Source organism: Rhincodon typus, chromosome 1 (genome assembly GCF_021869965.1).
Source record: "Rhincodon typus isolate 14 chromosome 1, sRhiTyp1.1, whole genome shotgun sequence".
NCBI classification, from domain to species: Eukaryota; Metazoa; Chordata; class Chondrichthyes; order Orectolobiformes; family Rhincodontidae; genus Rhincodon; species Rhincodon typus.
The window spans coordinates 72,369,333-72,394,271 of record NC_063332.1 but is presented as its reverse complement, the minus strand read 5'-3'; the positions used below and the strand labels follow the sequence as shown (position 1 = coordinate 72,394,271).

The following is a 24,939-nucleotide window of genomic DNA, read 5'->3' as shown; positions in this document are numbered from 1 at the left end:
AAAAGGAAATAAGTCTGTTAGACAGAAGTGTAGTGCCTTTAAATGGAATGGAAAGCTGAAGATAGGGTTAGATCAGAGATTATGAATTAAGTAATTTTACTGCTGTTGTGTCACATTTGCTTAGCAAGACTAGACTGTTGAACATAATTAATAAAGCAGTCTAATGGAGTCTGTGGAAAATCTGTGCCATCAGGTCTGTTGTAAATCTGAATTTTTGCAGGAGTGTGCAGTTTGGGTGATGATTGTCTCTGGGGAGCTCAGATGGAAAGCAGTTGCTTGTAACAAATTGAGGGGGAAAGTGCAATATCATTCATTCCAGAGGCTGATTTGCAGAACTTTAGAATTTCATACCCTGCCACAAGAGTAATATGCTGCTTATGATGACATAACACAGATCTTTGTATCAGTTTCGAGTCATTGAGCAGTACAGCAAGAAAACAGACCCTTCAGTCCAACTCGACCATGCTGACCAGATATCCTGAATTAATCTAGTCCCATATGCCAGCATTTTTTCAAGTACCCATCCAGATGCCTTTTAAATGTTATAATTGTACCAGCTTTCATCACTTCCTCTGGCAGTTCATTCCATACGCACACCACCCTTTGTGAAGAAGTTACCCCTTGGGTCCCTTTTAAATCTTTCCCCTCTTCCTTTAAACCTGTACCGTCTACTTTAGGGCTTTCCTAGTCTGGGGAAAAGACCTTGTCTATTTACCGTATCCATGCTCCTCATGATGTTATAAACTTCTTTAAGATCACCCGTAGCCTCTGACACTCCAGGGAAAATAGCCCCAGCCTATTCAACCTCTTCCTAAAGCTCAACCCTTGAACCCTGACAACATCCTTGTAAATCTTTTCTGACCCCTTTCAAGTTTCACAACATCTTTCCTATAGCAGGGAGACCAGCATTGAACGCAATATTCCAAAAGTGGCCTAACCAATGTCCTGTACAGCCGCAACATGATGTTCCAACTCCTACACTCAATGCACTGACCAATAAAAACAATAAAGAGAAATAAAACTTTTTTACTTGAAACAGATTTGCATGCAAATACATGTTTAAATTATGTTGATTCTGATTCAAATTATAATCAAGGTTACAAAAAGTGAAAATTTATTGGTAATATCTTCATTTGCAGTGTTGTGAGTGAGGGGTATAAAAAGAAGCAAATCTGAGTTAAAGATCAAGATGAAATTATAGATCTTTCTTTAAAAAAATATGGTAGTTACTGGGAGTCTTGATCTGGAGCCTGGAGTTTTGACCGTTGACTGAACAATAGTCAGTTGACATAAAAATGGCCATTTAATTAGAGGCAGAACATACAGGTTTGATGCTGCCATGGACTGTAGCATACAAAGGTAAGAAGATCTTTTGTTTGAGATGGAAGATGGGGTTGCATTTGGTGTGCGGTGCTGGAAGCAGAGAAGTAGCTCTGTATGGGAGTAAATCCCAGGTGTCCTTTGGTAAAGAGTAATGTGTGGAAGTAGGAGTCAAAGTAGAAACTATGCAGCATCATAGGAGCAGAATGCTTGGCCTGCTGTGTTCATCCAGCTCTGCACCTTGTTGTCTCGGATTCTCCAGCACCTGCAGTTCCTACTACCTCAGAAACTATGCAGTCTGGCTTGTCAAGTCACTTGGAGATTAGAACCCAACCATTTATCTTATGGATTTACCAAAAGTGGGAGATGAAATTATCCTTTCTACCCATATTAATGCAAGAAAAAAGATTTGGGAGGTATAGTGATTTGTGTTTTAAGATTACAGCTAGTACAGATATAAGCATATTTTAGGTAGCATTATGGGTTAAGTATTGAGATTTACTGAAGTGGGGGGGATTATGATTTTCACTTACCGCAACGCAATTCAATCATAATCAACATCTTTCCAATAAAAGTTATAGGTGTGAATTGGTTGATGCTAGCAGCACAAATAGGCTTGTAACATATTCCCAAATGATTTTTCACTGCATTCTATCTTCTATCCACTAAAACTCATCAAACAATAGTTCAAATTATTTATGGAAACTGATTTCTTGGTCTCACTGTCACATCTACTTGTTTTGAAATTAACAGTTTGGGCAATATTTTCTTGTTAGTGGAAAATCAAAGCTGGTATGGTTAAAAATAAAGTCATTGCTATTTTATTTGTTATGTAGACCAATTTCAATCCCATGGCATCTTCACAACAATAACTAAACTCATATGATGATCAAAATGACAATGTGATGTGCACAAATTGAGGAAAGGTTAATTAACATATCCAGACGCACTTTCTTTCTTTTGCAGCTAAACATGAATTCTGCCCCGACATTCATGCATTTTCCACCAAAGGGCAAGCCTAAGAGAGCTGACACCTTTGACCTGCAGCGAATTGGATTTGCCGCTGAACAGCTTGCAAAGTGGATAGCTGACAGAACTGATGTGCATGTAAGCTCTTTAAAAATGTTCAATGAAAGTTTAGCTTATTTAATGTTAGTGGAATTAATGCTTCACTAAGAATATTAATATTTGTGAATCTTCTACCATTTAACTGTGTTGCTGCTTGTGCAGTAACATGTCTCTATTTGATAGTTTTTTTAATGCTGCATTTTGTGTTGTCCCCAATCTTGAAAAAATAAATTCAAGGGATATGAGCAGCATTTATTTCCTGGCCCTTGTTGCTATGAAGAAGATGGTCATGAGCCACCACCTTGAACCTCTACAGTCCACGTAATGATGGTACTTCCTCCTATGATGCTGTTACAGGGGGAATTCCAGGATTTCAATGCAGTGAAGATGAATGAACAATGTTATATTTCCAAGTCAATCTAGTGTGTAAACTGGAAGAAAACTTGCAAGTGGTGTTCTAACTTTGTGTCTACTGCACTTGTCCTTCTAGGTGGTAGAAGTCACAGGTTTGCTAAGTGCTATCAAAGGAGCTGTGGTGAGTTGTTAGAATGACCTTTGCAGATGGTACATGATGAGTTTTGTGGTTTTCTATATACTAACTTATGTAACATACAAAGTGAATTCCAGGTTCTTGTACAGGCAGATGTCTTGAAATTTATGAGAAACATTAACTATTTGCACAGCTACGATATCAGACTTACAGTATGGGTTCACTGCTTACTGATCTTACTGTACTTAGCGTACACAGAGCTAACTGACTGAACATACAACACTGACATGACACAAAAAGAGAGACTAAAGGTGAAATGCTGCTCATATCCCCTGAATTTTTTTTAAAATTGGGGTCAACATAGAAAACACAGCGCTATCAACTCAATCAAAAAGAGATCTCCAGGAGAAGGTGCCTTGGTTGCAAAATTCAAAATATGTGGGGATAAAAATGAATCAAATAGAGACACATTGTGTAAGTTGGCTTTTTCTTGCAGCATAGACATCATAGAGTCATGAAGATCTATAGCACAGAAAAAAAACACTGTGGCCCATTAGCATCCTTGCTTGTCAAAAACACCCATCTAATTGTTCTACATATGTACATTTTCTATTTTGGAAGGGTTAAGTCTAATGGTAGGTTGATGAGTAATCTTTACCAGAACATCACGTGCCATGATGTCATGTATCTGTGCTAAAGACATAGGTCTGGGGGCCCTTGTTATGCAGTGGTAGTGTTCCAACCCCTGAGCAGGGAGGCCTCTGTTCAAGTCCCACCCACTCCAGAGATGCATTTCCTAACATGCCTGAGCAGTTTGATTAGAAAATATCTACAGGCCTGTCTACAATCTATGCCGTTTACATAAACTCATTTCCTTTTAAAGTAGGGGAACCCTCTTCCAATGACATATGGGAGGATGCATGCTATGTTGTCACTATACATTCAGATAACCTTGGAAGACATACAACATGATCAGATCCACTGTTTATGTAGTTCTTATGGATTGGCAGTGAAGCTTCACTCCAAGTGTGCTGACATTTTGGATGGATGCATACCGTTTGTTGTAGATGTGTGACTATTGTCTGGCATGATATCTTCAACGACCAAGTCATCATCCAGTTGATATTTAGTTGGGATGTAGTACCTATTTCTTCGCAAGATGTAGCACCTATTTCTTCGCAAGACCTGACTGTTACTCGTTACAATATCATATGAGCTAGTCTGAACAAAACAATGCAGTATCTTTTTCGAACTGCAATGTTCAGATGAACATTTAGAACACATTTTTTTTCTCAAATGCTTCATTCCTTCTTTTAAGTTGCAATAACTGCATGCTTATTGATCGTGCGCCCACTCCATTTACATCCTACTTTCAATATGTTATTTTGCATGCAGTTTGGTGATGGGAGTTTGTGTGGATCATTGTTCCAAACAGGATTTGTTGATGTGCACCAAATATGGCAATCAACATGTCAACAATTGTTGCACTGGTATTATCTTTGATTTGTCACGAGAAAAGGTATTTAATGAAATAGTCACCAGAATGTAATCACCACAATATCAGTCACAATCTGGAATGATGACTCAGAAAAGATGTTATGCGGAGAAAAGAGAGAGCTTCTCTTAACCCTTGTGGTTAATGTAATTGATGTGTTTCACATGACTTGATTAGATCATCAATGACTTTCTGAACGCTGAGAAATACATGGATTCATGTGCCAGCCTCTTTATCTATTCCGTATGTCCTATATGTACGTAGTGTAGCGTGTCCTGATGTAGAGCTTGCAGAATTACAATTTGCTTGCCTTTGAAGATTGCATTCCTGGAGAATCCTGGTTTGTCTCTGAATGCCCAGTACAGACATGTTAGCTTAGGAAACTGGTGGATGATGATTTCTGTTGATCATCTATTGCAACTGGTAATTATCTGACATGGCTTGGTAAATTCTTTCTGCTTAGCAATAACCAGTGTGTATGTGATCAATGTTACGACTATTTTCCAGTTGAGAATTGCATCAATAATTGGTTTAAAGGAATATCTTTGTTCTGAATGAGGTTTGGAAGTCAGCTAAAAGCATTGGAGATGGTCATTGGGAACCTAATTTTTATTGTACTTTTAAATTTGACCCTTGAATTTTCACAAGTATATATGATGATCATCATGATGCACTTGAGAGGATTTTGACAGATTATTTCTAATGGTTTGTGGCTAATAGGAATAGTGAATAGAACAATTAATAGCTTGTTGAATAGAAATGTGTGAAAGCACTATCCTGAAAACCAGAGCAAGAATATCTCTTTCAGTGTAGGAGTAGTTCGCCTGACTGCTGTAAGGACCTGAGAACTAAACGCAATAGACTTGTCATCTTGTAATGTAAATGCTCCAAGGCCTCTCTGGGATTCATCTACTTCCAGTATGGTGAGCGAAACAAGATCATAATATTGAAGTATGCATTTACTGGATCATGGAGCATTTTTGAGAGATTGAAAAATATGCAGGTATCTTCCACCTATATGTACAATATATTTTTGTGGAGATCTCCAGGAGAAGATGCCTTGGTTGCAAAATTCAGAATATGTGGGGATAAAATATGAAACAAACAGATATCTTAGTTCTTTCTTGCAGCATAGACATCACATAGTCATGGGGATCAACAGTACAGGAAAAAAAACACTTCAGCCCATCACATCCATGCTGATCAAAAACACCCACCTAATCTTTATATACATACATTTTCGGTTGTAGATGGGTCAAGTTTAATGGTGGGTTGATGAGTAATTTAAACCAAAGTTGATCTGACATTTGTTACAGTTGGATGTTTCCTTGCCACTATTACAAGCTAAATTGAGGCTTGTATCTTGCCCATCTTACTTCTTTCAAGAACTGTAATGTCATTTGTGTAACAGAGATAACCTAATAGATTCTCACCGATATAGAATGTGCCCTTTAAAATAATCCAGATGGTGATCTGAAGAAACAACATCAACTGAAGGTTGTTCAAGAAGTCAGTTCATGTGACTCCAAGAGTAGATTTATGAAACAATATCTATTCTTGGTATCAGTCTTGGAAAAGTGCTTGCAACCTGAGAATTTGGGATTATGCTGATTATGAATCTTGTGTGGGCGTCATTTAACACGTTCAGTTGCGATGGATCTAAACATATACTTACTGTTGGGGTGAGATGTCAAAGAGGAGTCTTGGGTTGTGTGTTTAGCACAATTGATATTTATTCAGATCTCTTTTACCACATGTGTGGGAGAGGCCGCTCTGAATCTGACTTTCACATGGAGCCCAATCGCCCTCTTCATTACTCAGATGGAAGGAGAGGTCAATGACACTCTGGCTTCCCTAGCTGAATACAGTAATTTTATATATTTTGTGTTGCAATAATTGCATTCAATGTTGATGTCATTGTTCCATCCCCTAACCTATACATTCAATCCTGTAAAATACTCAATCCATGATGGATGCCCCTATGGACAGCCATGATCTCAAGATATTTTCAAACATCATTATCATTAGACCTTGGGATTTCACAACCTACCCTATTAATTTACATTCCGGTGTTAACAGTTATATTCTTTCTCAGACAATTGTCAGACTTGCTTATTTCAAATTCTGTTATTCATTGTATCCTTATTAAATTTTGTTACTCATCTTGTATTTCCTACTATCCTAATCACAGGAGATATAAGAAGATGCTAATTCCTACTAATTGCTATAAAATTCATCATATCAGTTCTAATATAAAGTTAGTTATATGGTTACACCTAATGTTAGAATTCTTTAGCCAGAGTTGAGTGGCTTCTGCCCCAGCTGACCCTATTACTGATTCTAGTCACATGCTGTCTTCTTAGCTGAAATGCATTGACCCTACTCCTAGATATTTCTAAACTAAGTCTTTTACTTAATAAGACAACATCTGTTCCATTAATAAGGCTGAAACTCGGTCACTTTGACAGTTCAATAATCTTGTCTGAATTCCTAGGATTTAAAAAGCATAATCTGATTCTCCTTTTAACTTATCATCTGTCTATGTTGTTTTGGGATCATACTTTACTTTTAATCCTTGCTAAACTACAAACTTTGAGCTGGCTGTTCCTAGACATCTCTAATCAGAATGTCTCTTACAGACATCTGCAGCTATGGTTTATACAGAATTGGATGTATATTAATTTGTACAATTCTTTGTTCTGCCTAGACCCTGTTACCTTGAATTTATCTGCTTCACAAAGCTATCATTGTCCTAACTTATGATTACACTTTAATACAAAACCAAGCAAGCTAATTCTTGCACTGCAGCTAAAAATCTTCTCTGACATATTCATGCCAACTAAAAATCCACAGGCAGCCATCATGTGCCACCTCTGGCCATGGGCTGCCCCAACATTTACAGTACCATCAGTCAACAAAAATATATAATGAAGCTGCACTAATTAATATGATGCTTGATTTTCTGGATGATGCTGTTTTGTACCATGGAATCCATTTCCAGTTTAAGCCCTTCTTGATTGTTGTGCTTCCAAAGAGAGTTGATGGTCAGTTGAGCATCATCTGTCAGATGTAGTACTGTATCACCCTTTAAAGTTGTTGATAGCATCAAACCAGTAAGGGTGGGTCATGGCTATTGTTGCAGTCTGAAATCTCTGGTGTTGCAACGGAGGGATTTGGAGATTGTTTATGTACCATGTGTAAATCCTTGCATACTTGTAGACCAATATTAGGTGGTCCATTTACTTCAATGATGTAACAATTTTTGCATGCCCATCCTAAGGATTTGTATTAGTATTAGCAGTTGAGACAAGTACAGTCAATAAATGGGATGTTAGACCCGTGGATAGCAGCTAGCTTTTCTTGTGTGCGCTACAGCATGCTGTGCTACTTTCCCGACTATATCCTGTGTAAGATCAGTGAAGAGTTGATACTTACACTGGCAGCAGTGCTGATTTTGGCACTTAATGCATGTTTAATCCATACCTTTTAGGGTATATCACTTCGATGGAGGGAAAGCCTTCTGCATTTCTGTAGACATCAGTGTGGTATGTTAGTTGGGCAAGATACACTTTTGGACTGGGTTCTGTAAGCTTACGTGTTATGGATACCTTTTAGACCTTGTTGACCTGCTTAGATACAATGGATGGAAAATTTGAAAAATTCTTTTGTATTTGCTCCAAAACATTAACATCTTTCCACATTTATGGTGACCAGTACTAAACTCCAGATGTAGTCTGACCAATGCCCTGTAAAACAAAAGCATAATCTTTCCACACATGTTCAATTCCCCCCACAATAAACTGTAAGATTTTATTCATTTTCCTGATTACTTGCGTACTAGCCTTTTGTAATTCATTCACCAGGATACCCAGATTTCTCCTCATCTCCGATCTCTGCTGTCTGATACCATTTAAATTATATGCTTCCTTTCGTTCTTTCTGCCAAAGTGAACAATTTCATACTTTCCTACATTGTACTCCATCTGCAGCATCTTTGCCCACTCACTTAACCTATCTATGTATCTTTGTACACTCCTTATGTCCTCTTCACAACTCACTTATAAAAATTATAATAAGCTGAGGCCCGAGGATTGACCCCCTGTAGCGCACCACTTGTGACATCCAGACAGCCTGAAAAAGACCCACTAACTCCTACTCTCTGCTTCCTGTTAGCAAACTAATCTTCTGCCCATGCCAATCTGTTAGCCCCTACACTGTGAGCTTTTTGTGAAACTCATACTGGACAAGATCAACAGTTTTCCTTACCTAAGGATCTTTTTATAACAATCCAGTAATCTTATGGTTACCACTGTGGATAACAGAATATTTTTTCAGGAACAAAAACAAAGTTGCTGGAAAAACTCAGCAGGTCTGGCAACATCTGTGGAGGAGAAAACAGAGTTAAGGTTTCGGGTCCGGGGACCCTTCCTCAGAACATTTTTTCCCTCGGTTTCATTCCATTATTGGAATAAGTCCCTGGCTTCTATTATAGGTTTTGATGTCATATATCTGGCATTAGTTTTGACATGGCAAGTTTATATCATGAACATTTGGTCGTACAGTAACCTTACCATTGCAAAGTTTTTATGTAAGCATAAAGCAATCCAGCAATTTGAATGCAAATCATCTTACAGCTTGTTTAGTTATTTTCAGACAAAGAACCCATAACACAGTGCAACTGTGGTCCTTTGGAATTTGCTTCAAAATTGCACAGTACTTTTTGGGGTACACCAAAATTTTTGAGTTACGGGAGTATTAAAAACATCTCACCAATTTCTGAGAACATAAAAATTCAGTTTAAAGCATTCGTGTTGATTATTCCCAGAAACTTGCATTAAAGTTGAGTCCAGCTTTTGCATCTCAACTGCAATTCACATTAAGAGAGACATAAATAAGGGTGTCCTTGTGGATGATATGAATATTTGTTTTTCAGATTCGTGTATTCAGGCCTCCTAACTACTCAGGAACCATTGCCTTAGCTCTTCTAGTTTCGCTCGTGGGTGGATTATTATATCTACGGAGAAATAACTTGGAATTCATCTATAACAAGACAGGATGGGCCATGGCTGCTTTGGTACGTATTCAGATGACTGTGGAGTTAAATTGCTATTCCAAATCTTTGTTGCAAATTTAGTGATATTGTGTTCAGTGGTAACATGAATTGCAATTGTTTTTTGCTAGTTTTTGATGGGTTTTTTGAGTGTCTGTACTTGTCCCTACAAAAATTGAGTGCTGGAGAAACACAGCAGATCTGGCAGCATCTGTTGAGAGAAAAACAGAGTTAATGCTTCAAGCCCAGTAGCACTTCATCAGAACATCTGTTCCTACATCTCACTCTGCCTTTCAAAGGCGCGCAAGAAAAATATACCTGACCTATATTCTCCCCTGATTGTCCTCTAGACCATGCAACTATCAGCAGCCTGTATGACAGTTGAGTTGCAGATTTCTGCCTTTGATTATCAATATGCCACATATTTAGTTAGTAAGAATTTCAGTTCAAGCAACATGACTCTTCTTGTGGCTTACTGTCATCACTTCAAAAGAGCACCTTGATGTACCCAAAGCTACACCCAACAAAGTATGTTAAATCGATTGATTGATTGATTTATTGTCATGTGTACCGAAGTATAGAGAAAAGCTTTGTTTACAAGCAGTACAGGCAGATCATAGTAAGCAAGGATGTATAGGTCAAAAAGACTGAGACAGAGGCATACAGATTATATTGCACAGGGGTTGCGCTAAGCAAGACCAACTTTAGCAAGATCCGTGTTATTTGAGGCTAGGGAGTCCATTCATCAGTCTAATAACAGCCGGGAAGAAGCAGTTCCTGAACCTGCTGGTGCATGTGTTCAGGCTTCTGTATCTTCTGCCTGATGGAAGAGGTTGTAGGAGATCATTACTGCGGTGCAATGGGTCTTTGACGGTGTTGGCAGCCTTTCCACGGCATGGAGTGTCCTTTTTGAGGCATGTTGTTCGGGCACATGGTATCCCACTTTTATTTGATCTAAGTGGACTTGATGCTGATATTGACTTGCTGCATGAAATGGAAAGTAATTCTGGTTCATCCCCATAAAGAATGGATCTCACCTGAATTAACACAAAATATCATGTAAAACCCAATCGACAAACTTGAGGGTATTTCTTCTGGAATCTACAGGAATGAAAATGCACTGGGTTGCTGCAAATTTCTCCTCTGATTTAATGCCGGGACAAATGCTGCTAAATTGACATAGTAAGCAGACTTGGAGGAAACTCATTGTATTTAATTCTGAAAAACGGATACTCACGCCACTGACTGTACTTTAGAACAGCAGCTCTCAGCACTATAGACTACAGACCACTTATTGGGCAAAAGACCCTGCGAAGCACCTACCAGGCCTTTTCCAGCTGCTTCTACTTAGCACTATCAAACATCTAGTTGGAATTAATGGGATGAATGGCACTTATTGCGATGAAACACGAATGAGGAAATATCTAGTTCCAAGCTAGAGAGCTTTAGCCTCATGTCAAGCACCACGTTCAGCTGGTTTTCAGAGGGGAAATAATAAATGATAGCCAGTTACAAAGGGGCAAAACCAGCTGGTCATGAAGTACATAGGTCAGTAATAGCTGGTAGTGAAATACAAAGGGACTATTACAGCTGATAGTGAATGACAGAGGCACAACTGCAGTTGGTAATGCATAGCACAGGGGAAACACCAACTAGGATGACAGAGAGGTAATACTAGAATTATAAAGGACAGCAATAGATTGTCGTGTATTACGAAGAGGCAACAAATGCTGTTGGTGAATTATAGAGGTCAACCATTAGCTGGTACTGAAATACAGAGGCCAGTACCAGCTGACAGTAAATTACAGAGGGGCAACAACAACACAGAGTGAATTAGAGTGGGGCAGCAGTAGATGGCAGTGCATTACAGAGGGCCAACACCACATTGTCCGGTATTATAGAGGGGCTACAAGAGTTGGTTGTGAATTAGAGGGGCCGCTACAGCTGGGAGTGAATTAGAATGGTAATCAATTACAGAATTACCACAACAGCTACTGTTGAATTACGGTGGCGGAAACAAAAGCTGGTAATGAATTACAGATGAGCCAGCCATGCTCGTAGTGAATTGTACAGGGGCAACATCAGGTAGTAGTGAATTATGGGAGGGTCAACGATATATAATTGAATTACAGAGGAGCTACAGCAGGTAGTGAATTACATTGCAACAACAGCTGGAAGTGAAAAATACCGGGGATGAATCTGCTGTTCTTGCATTACAGAGAGGCAACAGCCTCAGGTTGTAAATTACAAAGGGGCAACAAAAGCTGGTAGTGAATTACAGACATAGTTAACTACAGAGCAACACCATAGCTCATAGTGAATTACACAGGGGGGCAATAACTGCTGATAGTACAGAGGGACAACAACAACTGGTCATGAATTATAAAGTGGCAACAATAGCTGGTATTAGAGTAATTGAGTCATAGAAATATACAGCATGGAAACAGACCCTTCGGTCCGACTTGTCCATGCCGACCAGATATCCTATGTAAATCTAGTCCCATTTTCCAGCATTTGGCCCATATCCGTCTAAACCCTTCCTATTCATGTACCCATCCAGATGCCTTTTAAATGTTGCAATTGTACCATCCTCCACCACTTCCTCTGCCAGCTCATTCCATACACACAGCACCCTCTGCATGGTAAAAGTTGCTCCTTAGGTGCCTTTTATATCTTTTCCCCTCTCACCTTAAACCAATGGCCTTTAGTTTTGGACTCCCTCACCAAGGGGAAAATACCTTGCTTATTTACCCTATCCATGCCTCTCATGATTTTATAAACCTCTATTAAGGTGACCCCGCAGCCTCCAACACTCCAGGGAAAATAGCCCAAGCCTATTCAGCCAATCCTGGCAACATCCTTGTAAATCTTTTATAAGCCTTCAAATTTCACAACATCCTTCCTTTGGAAGGGAGACCAGAATTGCATGCAATAGGTATTGAATTCCTGAGGGGCCACTAGTTTTGGACTCCCCATCCTGGGGAAAAGACCTTGCCCATTTATCCTATCCATGCCCCTCACAATTTTATAAAACTCTATAAGGTCACTCCTCAGCCTCTGATGCTCCAGGGAAAATAGCCCCAGCCTATTCACCCTCTCCCTATAGCTCAAACTCTCCAACCCTGGCAACATCCTCGTAATTCTTTTCTGAGCACTCTTAAATTACACAACATCCTTCCTATAGGAGGGAGACTAGAATTGTATGCAATACTCCAAAAGTGGCTGAAACAATGCCACAACATGACCTCCCATCTCCTATACTCAGTGCACTGACCAGTAAAGGCAAGCGTACCAAATGACTTCTTCACTATCCTTTCAACCTGTGACTCCACTTTCAGGGAACTATGAACCTGCACTCCAACGTCTCTTTGTTCAGCAACACTCCCCAGGACCTTACCATTAAGCATATAAGTCCTGCCCTGATTTGCCTTTCTAAAATGCAGAACTTCGCATATCTAAACTCCATCTGCCATTCCTTGGCTCCTTGGCTCATTGGCCCATCTGATCGAGATCCCGTTGTACTCTGAGGTAACCTTCTTCGCTGTCCGCTACACCTCCAATTTTAATGTCGTCATATGTATGTATCTTTACACATAGCTGGTTGGTGCAATATTTTCATTGGCAGCCATTGCAACTATCAGCTGTTACAAACAACTCTAATTGGACAAGTAGACTAAAATGAAAAATTTGTTTAGACCAGCTTCCGTTACTGGAACAGGAACTCATAATGCCATTTTCTTTTTGCTGAGGTTGAAAAGTTGGCATGTATAAATTAAGACTAACAAAGTGAAGATTGATGTTTAGTTCATCTTTATTTTTTCACAGTGTGTGGTATTTGCCATGACTTCTGGACAAATGTGGAATCACATTAGAGGCCCTCCATATGCCCATAAGAACCCACAAAATGGCCAAGTGGTAAGTGATTTGCAATTAAAGAATAGAGTGTGATCAGAATGAGTTGACGTTGAATCTTGGATAGTATCTGTTTAATATATTTACTAATTTAACATGGCTATTAGGAATTTTCGAAAGTTGTTGAGCCTCTTTATAGAACAAAAGTTCATTACAGTACAGAAGGAGACCATTTAGTCTGTTGAGTCATGTTGGCTCCCTCTAGAACAATCCAACCACTCCCATTCTACTGCTGTATCCCTGCAGCCCTGTAGGGTAATTGATTTCCCTAAAATATCCATTCGATTTCCTTTACAAATTATTTATTGTCTGAATCCATCACTCTTGTTAGCAGCACAAGTCACTTTATTATTTGAGAAAAATCTCTTCCTTATTGTGCTTTTCCCCCTTTAAATCAGTATTCCAAAGTACCATCAGCATATGAGAACAGCTTTACCTTTGCCGACTTTAAATAAATCTAGCAGCCCTGTACAATTCAACTGAATCTTTCCTCAATCATCATTGCTCCAAGGAGAACAAACCCAGATCCTCCAATCTAAAATGTAACCAACATCTCTCATCCCTGGAACCATTGTCGTAAACCTCCTCAGCACTTTTCTTGAGGTGTGATTACCAAAATTGGCTGCAGAACTCGCGTGGAGCCTCATCAGAGCTTCATACAGATAGAGCATAAGTTTTATTCTTGTTGAGCAGCAGAGATTTGGATAGGTTAACCATAATTTTCCTGTTTTTGTATTAATTACCAATGATGTATGAAGACCAAGCTCGCATATGCTTTGCTACTGTCTCTCCCAATAGATATTACTTTGAAATATCTGTGCTGATTAGCCGCCAAGCCCCTGTGTCCTTGTAAGCTATATACAAGTATACCATTAAGCCTAGATTACTTCTCCCTATTCCTGCTGCCAAAATTTACCTCCTCACACTCTTAAAATTGTATTTCCCTGATATTTTTCCAATATGTTTATTCAACAGGGAAATCTGTGTTGGAATCATAATAGTGTAAGAATAGCATCATACAAATTTACAGTATAGGATAAGGCCATTCAACTCGTTGTGTTTGTACTGGTTGAAAAAGAACTAATCACATTTTGCAGTTCTTGCTGTATAGCCTTATAGGTTACATGTGTAATTTGAAATTAAATGCACTTCAAATGTATATCCAAATACTTTTTAGAAGCTGTCAGGGTTTCTATCTCCAGCACCATTGAGATGGATAAGGTATAAATCTCAAACATCCACTGGGTTAATTTTCTGGAGGCATGGTTTTGAATTCCACTATGGCAGATGGTGAAATTTGAATTCAGTGAAAATCTAGAATAAAAAGTTAGTCTACTTGTGACTACGAAACCACTGTTGATTGTCGTAAAAACCCATCTGGTTTACTCATGTTCTTTAGAGAAAGGAATCTATGGAAAGGACCTGTAGAAAAATGGAAATCTAAATAAATTCTTACTCAGTCTGGCCTATATATGATGCCAGCCACCAAAATGTGATTCACTCTTGACTGCTTTTGGACAATTAAGGATGGGCAATAAGTGTTTGCCTAGCCAGCGACACCCACATCCCATGAAGGTTTTTTTTTAAAAATTCACCAGTTTTCTTCCACACAATCAACCACATGGTCAATTCTTGTACCATTTGCAAACTTTTTATTCATGCCACCTACATATAATTATGAATAATTAATATATACCATGATAAACACAGGAGATCTTCATATTACACCTTGTGAAATACCCCCAGAAACTGCCTTAAAGTCACAAAAACATCCATTGACCACTGAAACAATTTTGGATTAAATTCTTAATTACCCTTGGATCCCATGGTGTTTTATTTTTCTGACCAGTCTGTCATGTGGAACCTTTGCTAAAATCCATGTAGACTGGATCAAACGCACTGTCTTTGTTGAGGTTGGTTGGCTCTCTGAGCTGGTTTGTTGTTCCGCAGACGTTTCGTTACCATGCTTGGTAACATCCTCCGTGCAGCCTCTGATGAAGCGTCGGTGTGTTTTCCCACCTGGTTTTTAAACTCTGGGGTCCATTGCGATGGATTGCCTCACTTCCGGGTTTCCTCCGTAGTGGAATGTATATGGGGTCAAGTTCAATGTGTTTATTAATAGCGTGCTTCGTGGAGTGCCATGCTTCCAGGAATTTTCATGCTTGTCTCTGCGTATCCTGTCCCAGGATCTTGGTGTTGTCCCAGTCAAAGTCGTGGTTCTCCTTGTCCATGTGGATTGAGAGGAGTGAGTATTGGTCGTGTGTTTTTGTAGCCAGTTGGTGTTCATGTACTCTTGTTAGTTTCCTTCCTGTTTGTCCAATGTAGTGTTTCTTGCAGTCTCTGCAGGGGATCTTGTAGATGACATTGGTCCTGTCCATGGCGGGGAGTGAGTCTTTAATTCGGGTGAGCACTTGTCGTAGGGTTGATGTGGGCTTATGTGCCACTCTGATGCCCAGCGGTCGTAGAAGTCTTGTGGTGAGTTCTGACGTGTTCCTGATGTAGGGTAGTGTGATGAGTGTGTCGGGGCATGTAGAATCTTTCTGATGCTGTTCCTGTAGGCATCTCGTGACCCAGTTCTTTGGATATCCATTATCCTTGAACACTTGGAAGAGGTATTCCTCCTCCTCGTGGCGTAGTTCCATGTTGTTGCAGTGTGTTGTTGCCCTTTTAAATAGTGTTCGCACGCAGCTTCGTTTGTGTGTGCTGGGATGGTTACTATTGAAGTTCAATACCTGGTCTGTGTGTGTGGCTTTTCGGTGTACTTTCGTTTGCAGTTCCCCATTTGTCTTGCGCTGTACCATGACATCCAGGAATGGGAGTTGTTTGTTCTTCTCCTCCTCTCTGGTGAATTTTATTCCGGTGAGGGTGTTGTTTATGAGTTTGTGTGTCTCTTCTAATTTGGCCCGTTTAATGATGACAAAGGTGTCGTCTATGTAGCGTATCCATAGTTTAGGTTGGATTTGTGGAAGGGCAATCCTTTCCAGTCTTTGCATCACTGCTTCTGCTTTGAGTCCGGAGATAGGCGATCCCATGGGTGTTCCGTTGATTTGCTCATATGTTTGGCCGTTGAAGGTGAAGTGGGTGGTCAGGCATAGGTCCAGTAGTTTAAGCATGTTGTCCGTGGAGATGGTTTCACTGGGGTTGTGTTCTTGTTCAAGTAGTGTTGTCATTGTTTCCCTTGCTAGTGGTATGTCTATTGATGTGAATAGGGCAGTGACATCAAACGGTATCATGGTCTCTTCGTCCTCTATCTTTATGTCTTTGATGGAGTTGAGGAATTCTTGGGCTGAGTGGATGGAGTGGGGTGATTTGTTGACTAGGTGCTTGAGTCTTCTTTGTGGTTCTCTGGCTAATCTGTGCGATGGAGTGCCTGGTAGGGAGACTGTAAACACTACATCGGACAAACAGGAAGGAAACTAACAACAAGAGTACATGAACGCCGAATGGCTACAAAAAGACACGACCAATACTCACTCATCTCGATCCACATGGACAAGGAGAACCACAACTTCGACTGGGACAACACCAAGATCCCGGGACAGGCTAGGCAGAGACAAGCATGAAAATTCCTGGAAGCATGGCACTCCACGAAGCATGCTATTAATAAACACATTGAACTTGACCCCATATACATTCCACTACGGAGGAAACCCGGAAGTGAGGCAATCCATCGCAACGGACCCCAGAGTTTAAAAACCAGGCGAGAAAACACACCGACGCTTCATCAGAGGCTGCACTGAGGATGTTACCAAGCACGGTAACGAAACGTCTGCGGAACAACAAACCAGCTCGGCGAGTCAACCAACCACAACCCGAGCTACAGATCTACTCCAAAACCTTAGACACTATCTTTGTTAACCCACCTTGTTCGTTCAGAAAAATTCCATCAATTTAGGCAGACATGCCCTCCCCTTAAAAATCCATGCTGACTGTACTTAACTAATCTGTGCCTTTATAAATGACATTTAACACCATTCATCCCAATCTTTTTCAGCAATTAATATTTGCCCACAGTCAACATTATGTAAAACAATATCTGATCATTATCACACTGGTTTTGTGGGATCTTGCTAAAAAATAAATTGGGCACTGCATTCTCTAAATGATGACAGTGATTGCACTTCAAAAGGTATTTTGAAAAATTAAGTGATATCAGCTGCTGCTCAAGCTCCCAAAACCAGAACTCAAACTCCTCGAGCATGGCATGTGTAGCTGTCCAGGTGCGAGAAGTGTCCTAGAGATCCAAAATGGTGCACAATGTGTATTCAGTGTGGCTGAGGTGTAGACTTTCTATGGGTTTACTTTGAATATTAATAACCTAAGGCAGTTCTATAACAGGATATACCTAATATTCTTTATTAAAGCAAAATACACTAAAAAAATATTGCAAACAAATCTTAGCTACACCATGCACACAATCACAAATGAGTCTGTTTACATGAACTTGTCTGAAGATCAGACCAGAACAGATGATCCGCCTACTTTTTCCCCACCTGTAGCCAGTGATCAGACTACCTTCTTCCTGACCTAACTAACTGTGTGCTGAGGCAAGCCTTCTTTATATACTTAACGTATAAAGATTTTGTACATTTAAATTTTGACACTATCCAATCTCCAGCAATGATCACTTTGACCCTCGGCAAACATCTTAAATGTGTCATCTACCACAGAGAGTTTAATTGTTTGCTCGTTAAGACTTGCTTGTCTCTTCCTGAAAAGAAACTTAATCTTGCTTTTAATGCACTTTGACGTCAGCTTCAGCTTGCTTTTGCTTTTATGTCTTCCAATCATTCCTGTAGTATTTACACAGCATAATTTTATGACAATCACTAATTGTGAACTGATAAATAGTCTACATTATTACATCTGATTTACTTTATCTGTTTGAAACAGAATTTCATCTTTTCCAGAGTTACTGTGACAGTTCAGTTCATTACTGCAGTCAGAATAGTTAATTTAAAGAAGTATACGTTCCTTCAGAAAAACATGGAAACACATTAAAGCTTTTGTAATCGTTGTGTCATCACCAGGCTTCATTTTTTTTTCATTTTATTTAACTTCATCTTGACTAAATTTTAGGTTACTACCTACAGAATTGCCTTGCCATCCCTCTGTTTATGAGGCTACTGTTTAAACTAATCAACAGTTAATTCCTCTGGAACTTTGATTCTCTGCCCTCACTGACTTTTTGTCACTGTTTTCCTTTGGGCTCACTTTCTCTATGCTCACTGTGTTTTTGATGGAATTTTCAATTTAATGTTCAGTTTAAAAATGGTATGACCCTCAGATGCAACACTAAAAACTATTTACGGCTGATTTAGTTGGATGGACCTGCAGTGAGCATAAACTTTTAAATCTTGGTTAAAAAGACAAACTGTTATTCACTAGTAGAAGCTCATGCAGGATTAGCAAGTTTTCTACTGCAAAGATTTCCACCCCATTCCCACTCCATCTTCCCTGAGGTGATGTCTGTCATATACTTTAGCAGCTGTTTGAGGTTAGAGCTTGAAAGTTGATGTGTGGCATGTGATAAATAAAAAATGCAAATTGTTTGGTTGTAGAGATTTGTGCCTGACATAAATGCTGGTGAATGTACATTGCAAATAGGTTTCACAGGTACTTATGGCTTATTGATGTCCACATAAGTATTTATGATACATATGGAGGCTAATGCATTGGAAAAATAAATGCTGAGGGCAAATCATTGGTCTGGAGGCCAGTCAGATTTTTGTTTCTTCCAAATCAGACCCAAAGAACTTCAATACTTTCATAAATTAAGGAAAGGGCTGATGACTGTAGTGTTCTGCAGCTTTCTTCACACCAGTATGTCTGCATCGTTTTGGAATGACAATATTCTTTCAATTGAAATAGGAAGAAATAATTTCCATTGTTTATGCATATGTTACAAGCAATGATTGACAGTTACAAATTTGGCTCTTGTAAATTTGATCTGATCACTCTTTGTCAAGCAGTATAAATATACAAAACCTATCCTTGTTTTTGATCTTCATGAATAATGCAATTAGCTTCAACAGCAGCACCTGATTCGATTTTTAAATCTGTCTTCTACAGTTAATGCATTTTATTTCATTATCATTATCTAAGTTCTCTTAACATAAGAATCAAGAATATAGCTTTGCAGGCTTCAAGTTTATTTATTAAAATTATTGTGTAAACTTTACAAGTTTGAATGAAGCTGAGGCATTGTTGCTCCAAATATTCTGAGCAATGGCATCACTGTCAGATTTTATTTTTTAAGACTTTATTTGCCTGCATTTCTAGTTAGGGATATTTTAAATTTGAAAATAGAATTATTATAAAGACTTCATGCTATTTTAAAACGGTTTAATTTTTACCTTGAAACAAATGAGTTATTCACGTGTTAAACGTGCACTTATTATCACCATCAAAGATATCTGGCTTTTACCACTTTTGTTCCAGTCAATAACATTTATTTACTTGTACTGGAAATAAAAATAATTATACATTGTAATAATGAATACAAATTTAAGTGTACAATAACGTGAATTAAAAGATCAATCAGAAGAGTTATATTTTGTGTTAACTTCCATGGTGAGATGAGTTGGGAGGGGCAAGGGAAGTGGTAGTGATAATTTAATGTGTCAGTTGTAGTTCAGTTGGCAGCATTTCTTCATTTTGAGTTTCAAGATTTGATTCAATATACCACTCCAGGGCTTGAACACGAAATTCAAAGCTGACTCTCCAGTGCAATATTGTAAAATTGCTGCACCAAATAATGCGCTGTTTCCTTTTGCACTTGCAGACATTAGTCGAGGCACCATTGCTCCTCTCAACAATGACCTGCTCACTTATGCTCAGTTAAGGTGTTGTCATGACTACTCAGCTCCTGACCTCATCACGACCGTGGTCAAAACAGGGACAAAAGAATTGAACTGAAAAGATGAAGTGAGAATAGCACATCTTAGCATCAAGGCAGCATTTGACTGAGTATGACAGCACAGAGCCCTAGAAAGAAACTGAAATGAATGCAAATCAAGGGGAAAGCTATGAAATCATACTTAGTATTTGTTTGCGGACAATCATCTCAGTCCAAGGATATCACTGCAGCAAGTCCCTCTGGTAGATATTTTCAAATCAACCTGTACAGAGATGTTTTTCCACACCTCTGGAGTAGGTGGGACTTGAGGGGAAGGATGAGCTAGCATGAACGAGGAGTTGAGGTCTGAAGCAGATTATCCATATCTTATTGAACAACACAGCAGACTTGTGGGGACGAATTTCCTACTCCTGTTCCTATATTTTTATTACGGTTCTTAAAAGTCACAAATGACGCTTGGTATTATGCCATCAACACTGAACATCTCCACTTTTGACCATATGATTGGGGGAAGGTCATTATTGAACTAGTTGAAGGCAGTTAGGACTCCGGAACTACCCTGAGGACTTGAGGACTCTTGTGATGCAATGGTAGTGTCCATACCTCTTAGCCAGGAAACCCAGGTTCAAGTCCTTAATATTTTTAAAATCCATCCACCTCCTCTTCACGTATTTCCGGTGATCTCGCCTCCACAACTTTCTGGGTAGAGAATTCCAGACAAGCAGTACCCTCTGAGACAAGGGGATATTTCAGTTCTGGATGAATGTGCCCTTATTTTGCAATTAGTTCACCTAGTTCGAGATTTTCCCACTAATGGAGACACCTTTTCAACAGCTGCTTTGTCACAGCCCTCAAAATCTTGTATATTCCAATAAGATCAACTCTCATTCTCCTAAACTCTAACAAAGGCCGAATATATTTAACTATTCTTGATAGGTTGAGGCAGGGGAGGTGATGGCCTAGTGGTATTATCACAGGACTACTAATCCAGAGAGCCAGATAAAGTTCCAGAAATGTGGGTTCGTATCCCGCCATGGCAGATGGCAGATGGTGGAATTCGAATTCAATAAATATTTGGAATTAAGAATCTAATGATGACCATGAATCCATTGTAGATCGTCGGAAAAACCCATCTGGTTCACTGATGTCCTTTCGGGAAGGAAACTGCCATCCTTACCTGGTCTGGCCTACATGTGACTTCAGACCCACACAATGTGTTTGACTCTTAACTGCCCTCTGGGCAATTAGGGATGGGCAAGAAATGCTGCCTAGCCAGTGACACCCTCATCCTGTGAATGAATAAAGAAAGGTCAACCTCTTCATCTTAGGAATCAGTCTCGTGAACCTCTTTTGAACTGTCTCTATTCCAGTATATCCTGAGGACGAGTGGACCAGGGTGTCCTGGAGGGAATGGTTTCAGTGAAATGACAGCAATGAAGGGTAGGGAAATATGTGTCTAGTGGTGGCATCCCACTGGAGATGGTGGAAATAGGGGTTTATTAATCTTTGGATGTGGATGATTGTGGGGTGGAAAATAAGAACCAGAGGGACTCTATCGAAGTTTTTACAAAGAGATGGGGTGAAGGCAGAAGTGCAGGAAATGTGTCAGACATGACTAAGGACCCTGTCAATCATGATGGCGGGGAATCCTCAGTTGAGGAGAAAGGTACATTTTCTGAGGTTGTCCCCTGCAAAAAGTGACATCATCAAAACGGATGCGACAGAAACAGAGAAACTGGGAGAATGGAATACTGTTTTTACAAGCAGCAGGGTGCAAGGATGATACATCCGAGTAATGTGGGAATTGGTGAGTTTGCACTGGATGTTGGTGGGTAGTCTATCCCCAGGAATGGAAACGGAGATGTCGAGGAAGAGAAGTGAGGAGTCCAAGATGGACCAAGTGAAGGTGAGAGCAAGTGGAAATTGGAAGTTTTTCTTCTGAAGAAGATTTACTTGACTTGAAATTTTTTCACTGGACCGTAGGAGATTGAAGGTTGACCTTATGGAGGTTCATAAAATTACGAGGGGCATAGATAAGGTGAATAGCAAAGGTCTTTTCCTGTGCTGGGAGAGTCCAAAACTAGGGGGCATATTTTTTAGCTAAAAGGAGAAAAATTTAAAAGGGACTTGAGAGGCACTTTTTCACATAGAAGGTGGTATGTACACGGAGTGAACTGCCAGAGGAAGTGGTAGATGCAGGTACATTTACAACATTTAAAAGACATTTGTACAGGTACATGAATAGGAAAGGTTTAGAGGGATATGGACCAAATGCAGGCAAGAGGGACTAGTTTAATTTGGGAAACTTGGTCAGCATGGTTGAATTGGACTGAAGGGTCTGTCTCCGTGCTGTGTGACTCTATAACTCTATAACTTGGCTTTCTTTTCATAGATGCTGCTAGGCTGCTGAGTTTCTCCAGCAATTTTTGGTTTTGGTTCTGGTTCAGTTCTTCAGATTTCCAGCATCTGCAGTTCTTTGTTTTATTCTATTTTTGTAATTTTGTTATCAATGTGCTTAGTTGCTGAACATATTCACACAAGGTTGTCAATGCACTTTTAACAAAACAACATAAGTTTAAAAATAGAATCAAAATCAATTTGTTTATATAAATTTGGTTGAAAGATCTTATTACCAACATTCCTTTTTACAGCAACATCATTTATAGACACTCAACCACAATGAAGTATCACTCGTATTTTCACTTGAAAATTTCCAATCAACTCACAAATTTGCGAATATTTCCTTTCAGTGACTTTCTGCATATTCTCTAGATGTGATTCTCTCTGTGTCTCCCTGAGGTACACAGGATCACTCATTTTTCTTGCTGAACCCTGGGAAAAGTCCGATCTACTTGTATTAGCAAAAGCAAAACCATTGCCAAATCCTGTTTCCTCAACTTTGAAATTGCCAGTAAATTAAAAAAAAAAATCCAAGGTCTACTAAAAGAACACCAACATTGACACTAATGACTGTTCAAATTCCAACAACATACTTTTTGTCCAACATTTTAATGACAAGGCAAAGTATTGGCAGAGAAGACGAGGAAGCCAATCCTGTATTCCAAATCCCTGTCTCATGGGACATCTTGTTTCTTATGCAGATTGAGAATTGGCCAGTTCTGTTATAAGAAGACCCACAGGAGACACTTATGGCCCAGAGTAGATATAATCCTTGAATCGAGGGACTGCTGATGGGTATGGTCATGTAGATATTAGCAGCCCTTCTTAGTGTGGAGAAGGGAATTATGAGGAAGCGAGATTTGGGAGTCTCGGGCTGTGCATCCGCATTCAGTTGATTCACTGAGGGTATTTGAGAAGCACAAATTTATTTTTAGCTGGCCCACAGCGATGAAAGATGAAAGGTGAAAGCTCATGAATTTTGACTGCAAGCTTATTTTACACTGGGGTTTTTTTATTTGGCTGTTCTTTTTTTCGGAAGCTTGCAGCCACTTTTTAAAAGAAAATTAGCCACCTTATTGATAAGTTGTAGATGATTTTAGATCTACCCTGCACTGAATTTGATTTTCTGACAGATCTTTGTATATTTGCCTGGAAACAAGAATCCTCTCTGTATTGCAGCTACTGGATTTATTATGTGATCTCTCATGATTCTCCTTGTCTTTAGATAAAGAGAGAATATGACACCATGTCTTTGATTTATTTAACAGTAATAGAACAAGCAAATAGTAACAGTAGCACAATATATATTTTTAAAACAATTTTTAAGCTTACTAAGTCCATGAGTGATAGAAGATCATATGGTTTTGTGATTGCTGTGGTGAGCTATGATTAAAGTAATATTCATGCATAGCAGTTCTTTTCTTTTTCACATCCTCTGTGGAAGCTATATAGCCTGTCTTTCTTTGAAGACTTCAAACAGACTCTTTGATTTGAACAAAACAGCATGTTAAATACTTTCAAAAAGTGAACGGAGAAGCAAATTTAATGATTGACAGCTTTTTTGAATTTAACAGGAAATCAAACATATATTTAAACAAAATCCACAGATGTTTGCATTTGATTTTAATGCCTTTACCCTTCCGTCAAACACGAAGCAAGCAAAATAAATGTTAACAGTTGTCACAACTAATTCAAGTCTATGTGTAACAATGTTTTTCTTTTTAAACTATGTATTTGCCATGAAATAATTAAATTCATCAATACCAAGTTTTAACAATGCTCCTTTTTTTTTACAGTGGTGCCATCTTATTGATAAATTTTAGGTGTTTTTAGATCTACCCTGCAATCAGTTTGATTTTCTGACAGACTTCCAGCCCTCTTCTCCATGTGGTTACAATCAATTGTGACAGAATCCAGTGCTATGAATGCATTGATTATTATTTAGAGTTAGTCATTGGATTTGGAATCACTGGCAAGGCTGCATTTATTGCCTATCCTGTGATGAAATGTGTATAATAATTGTTATTGAAATATGGATTTTAGAATAGAGGCAAATGGATGTTGTTTAGTTCTGTAAAAGGTACTTTAAAAAAAAAACGGTCAGATAGTCCTTATAAGACGGTATCTAAATTTTGTCAGAAAGTATTTGACCACAAACACCTGTGGTGCTGCTGGAACGATATTTATACTATTGGGTTTATAACCGATAGAATAAACATGTAACACAAGATGTGTCAGACCAGTATGTGTCATGTTGAGGTTGGTTGGCCCGCTGAGCTGGTTTGTTGTTCCACATTTTTGAGGAATTCTTGGGCTGAGTGGATGGAGTGGGGTGATTTGTTGACT

At 39.1% G+C, this 24,939-nt stretch overlaps 1 protein-coding gene across 1 annotated transcript in view; it reads left to right on the top strand.

The window, feature by feature from the left end:
* LOC109929479 (tumor suppressor candidate 3) overlaps positions 1-24,939 on the top strand; it is a 298,117-nt gene that overhangs the window by 156,971 nt on the left and 116,207 nt on the right. The window contains exons 4-6 of the mRNA XM_048598586.1: positions 2,287-2,427; positions 9,306-9,446; positions 13,248-13,337. Of these exons, the coding sequence (XP_048454543.1) occupies positions 2,287-2,427; positions 9,306-9,446; positions 13,248-13,337 (372 nt within the window). The remainder of the gene's footprint in view (positions 1-2,286; positions 2,428-9,305; positions 9,447-13,247; positions 13,338-24,939) is intronic.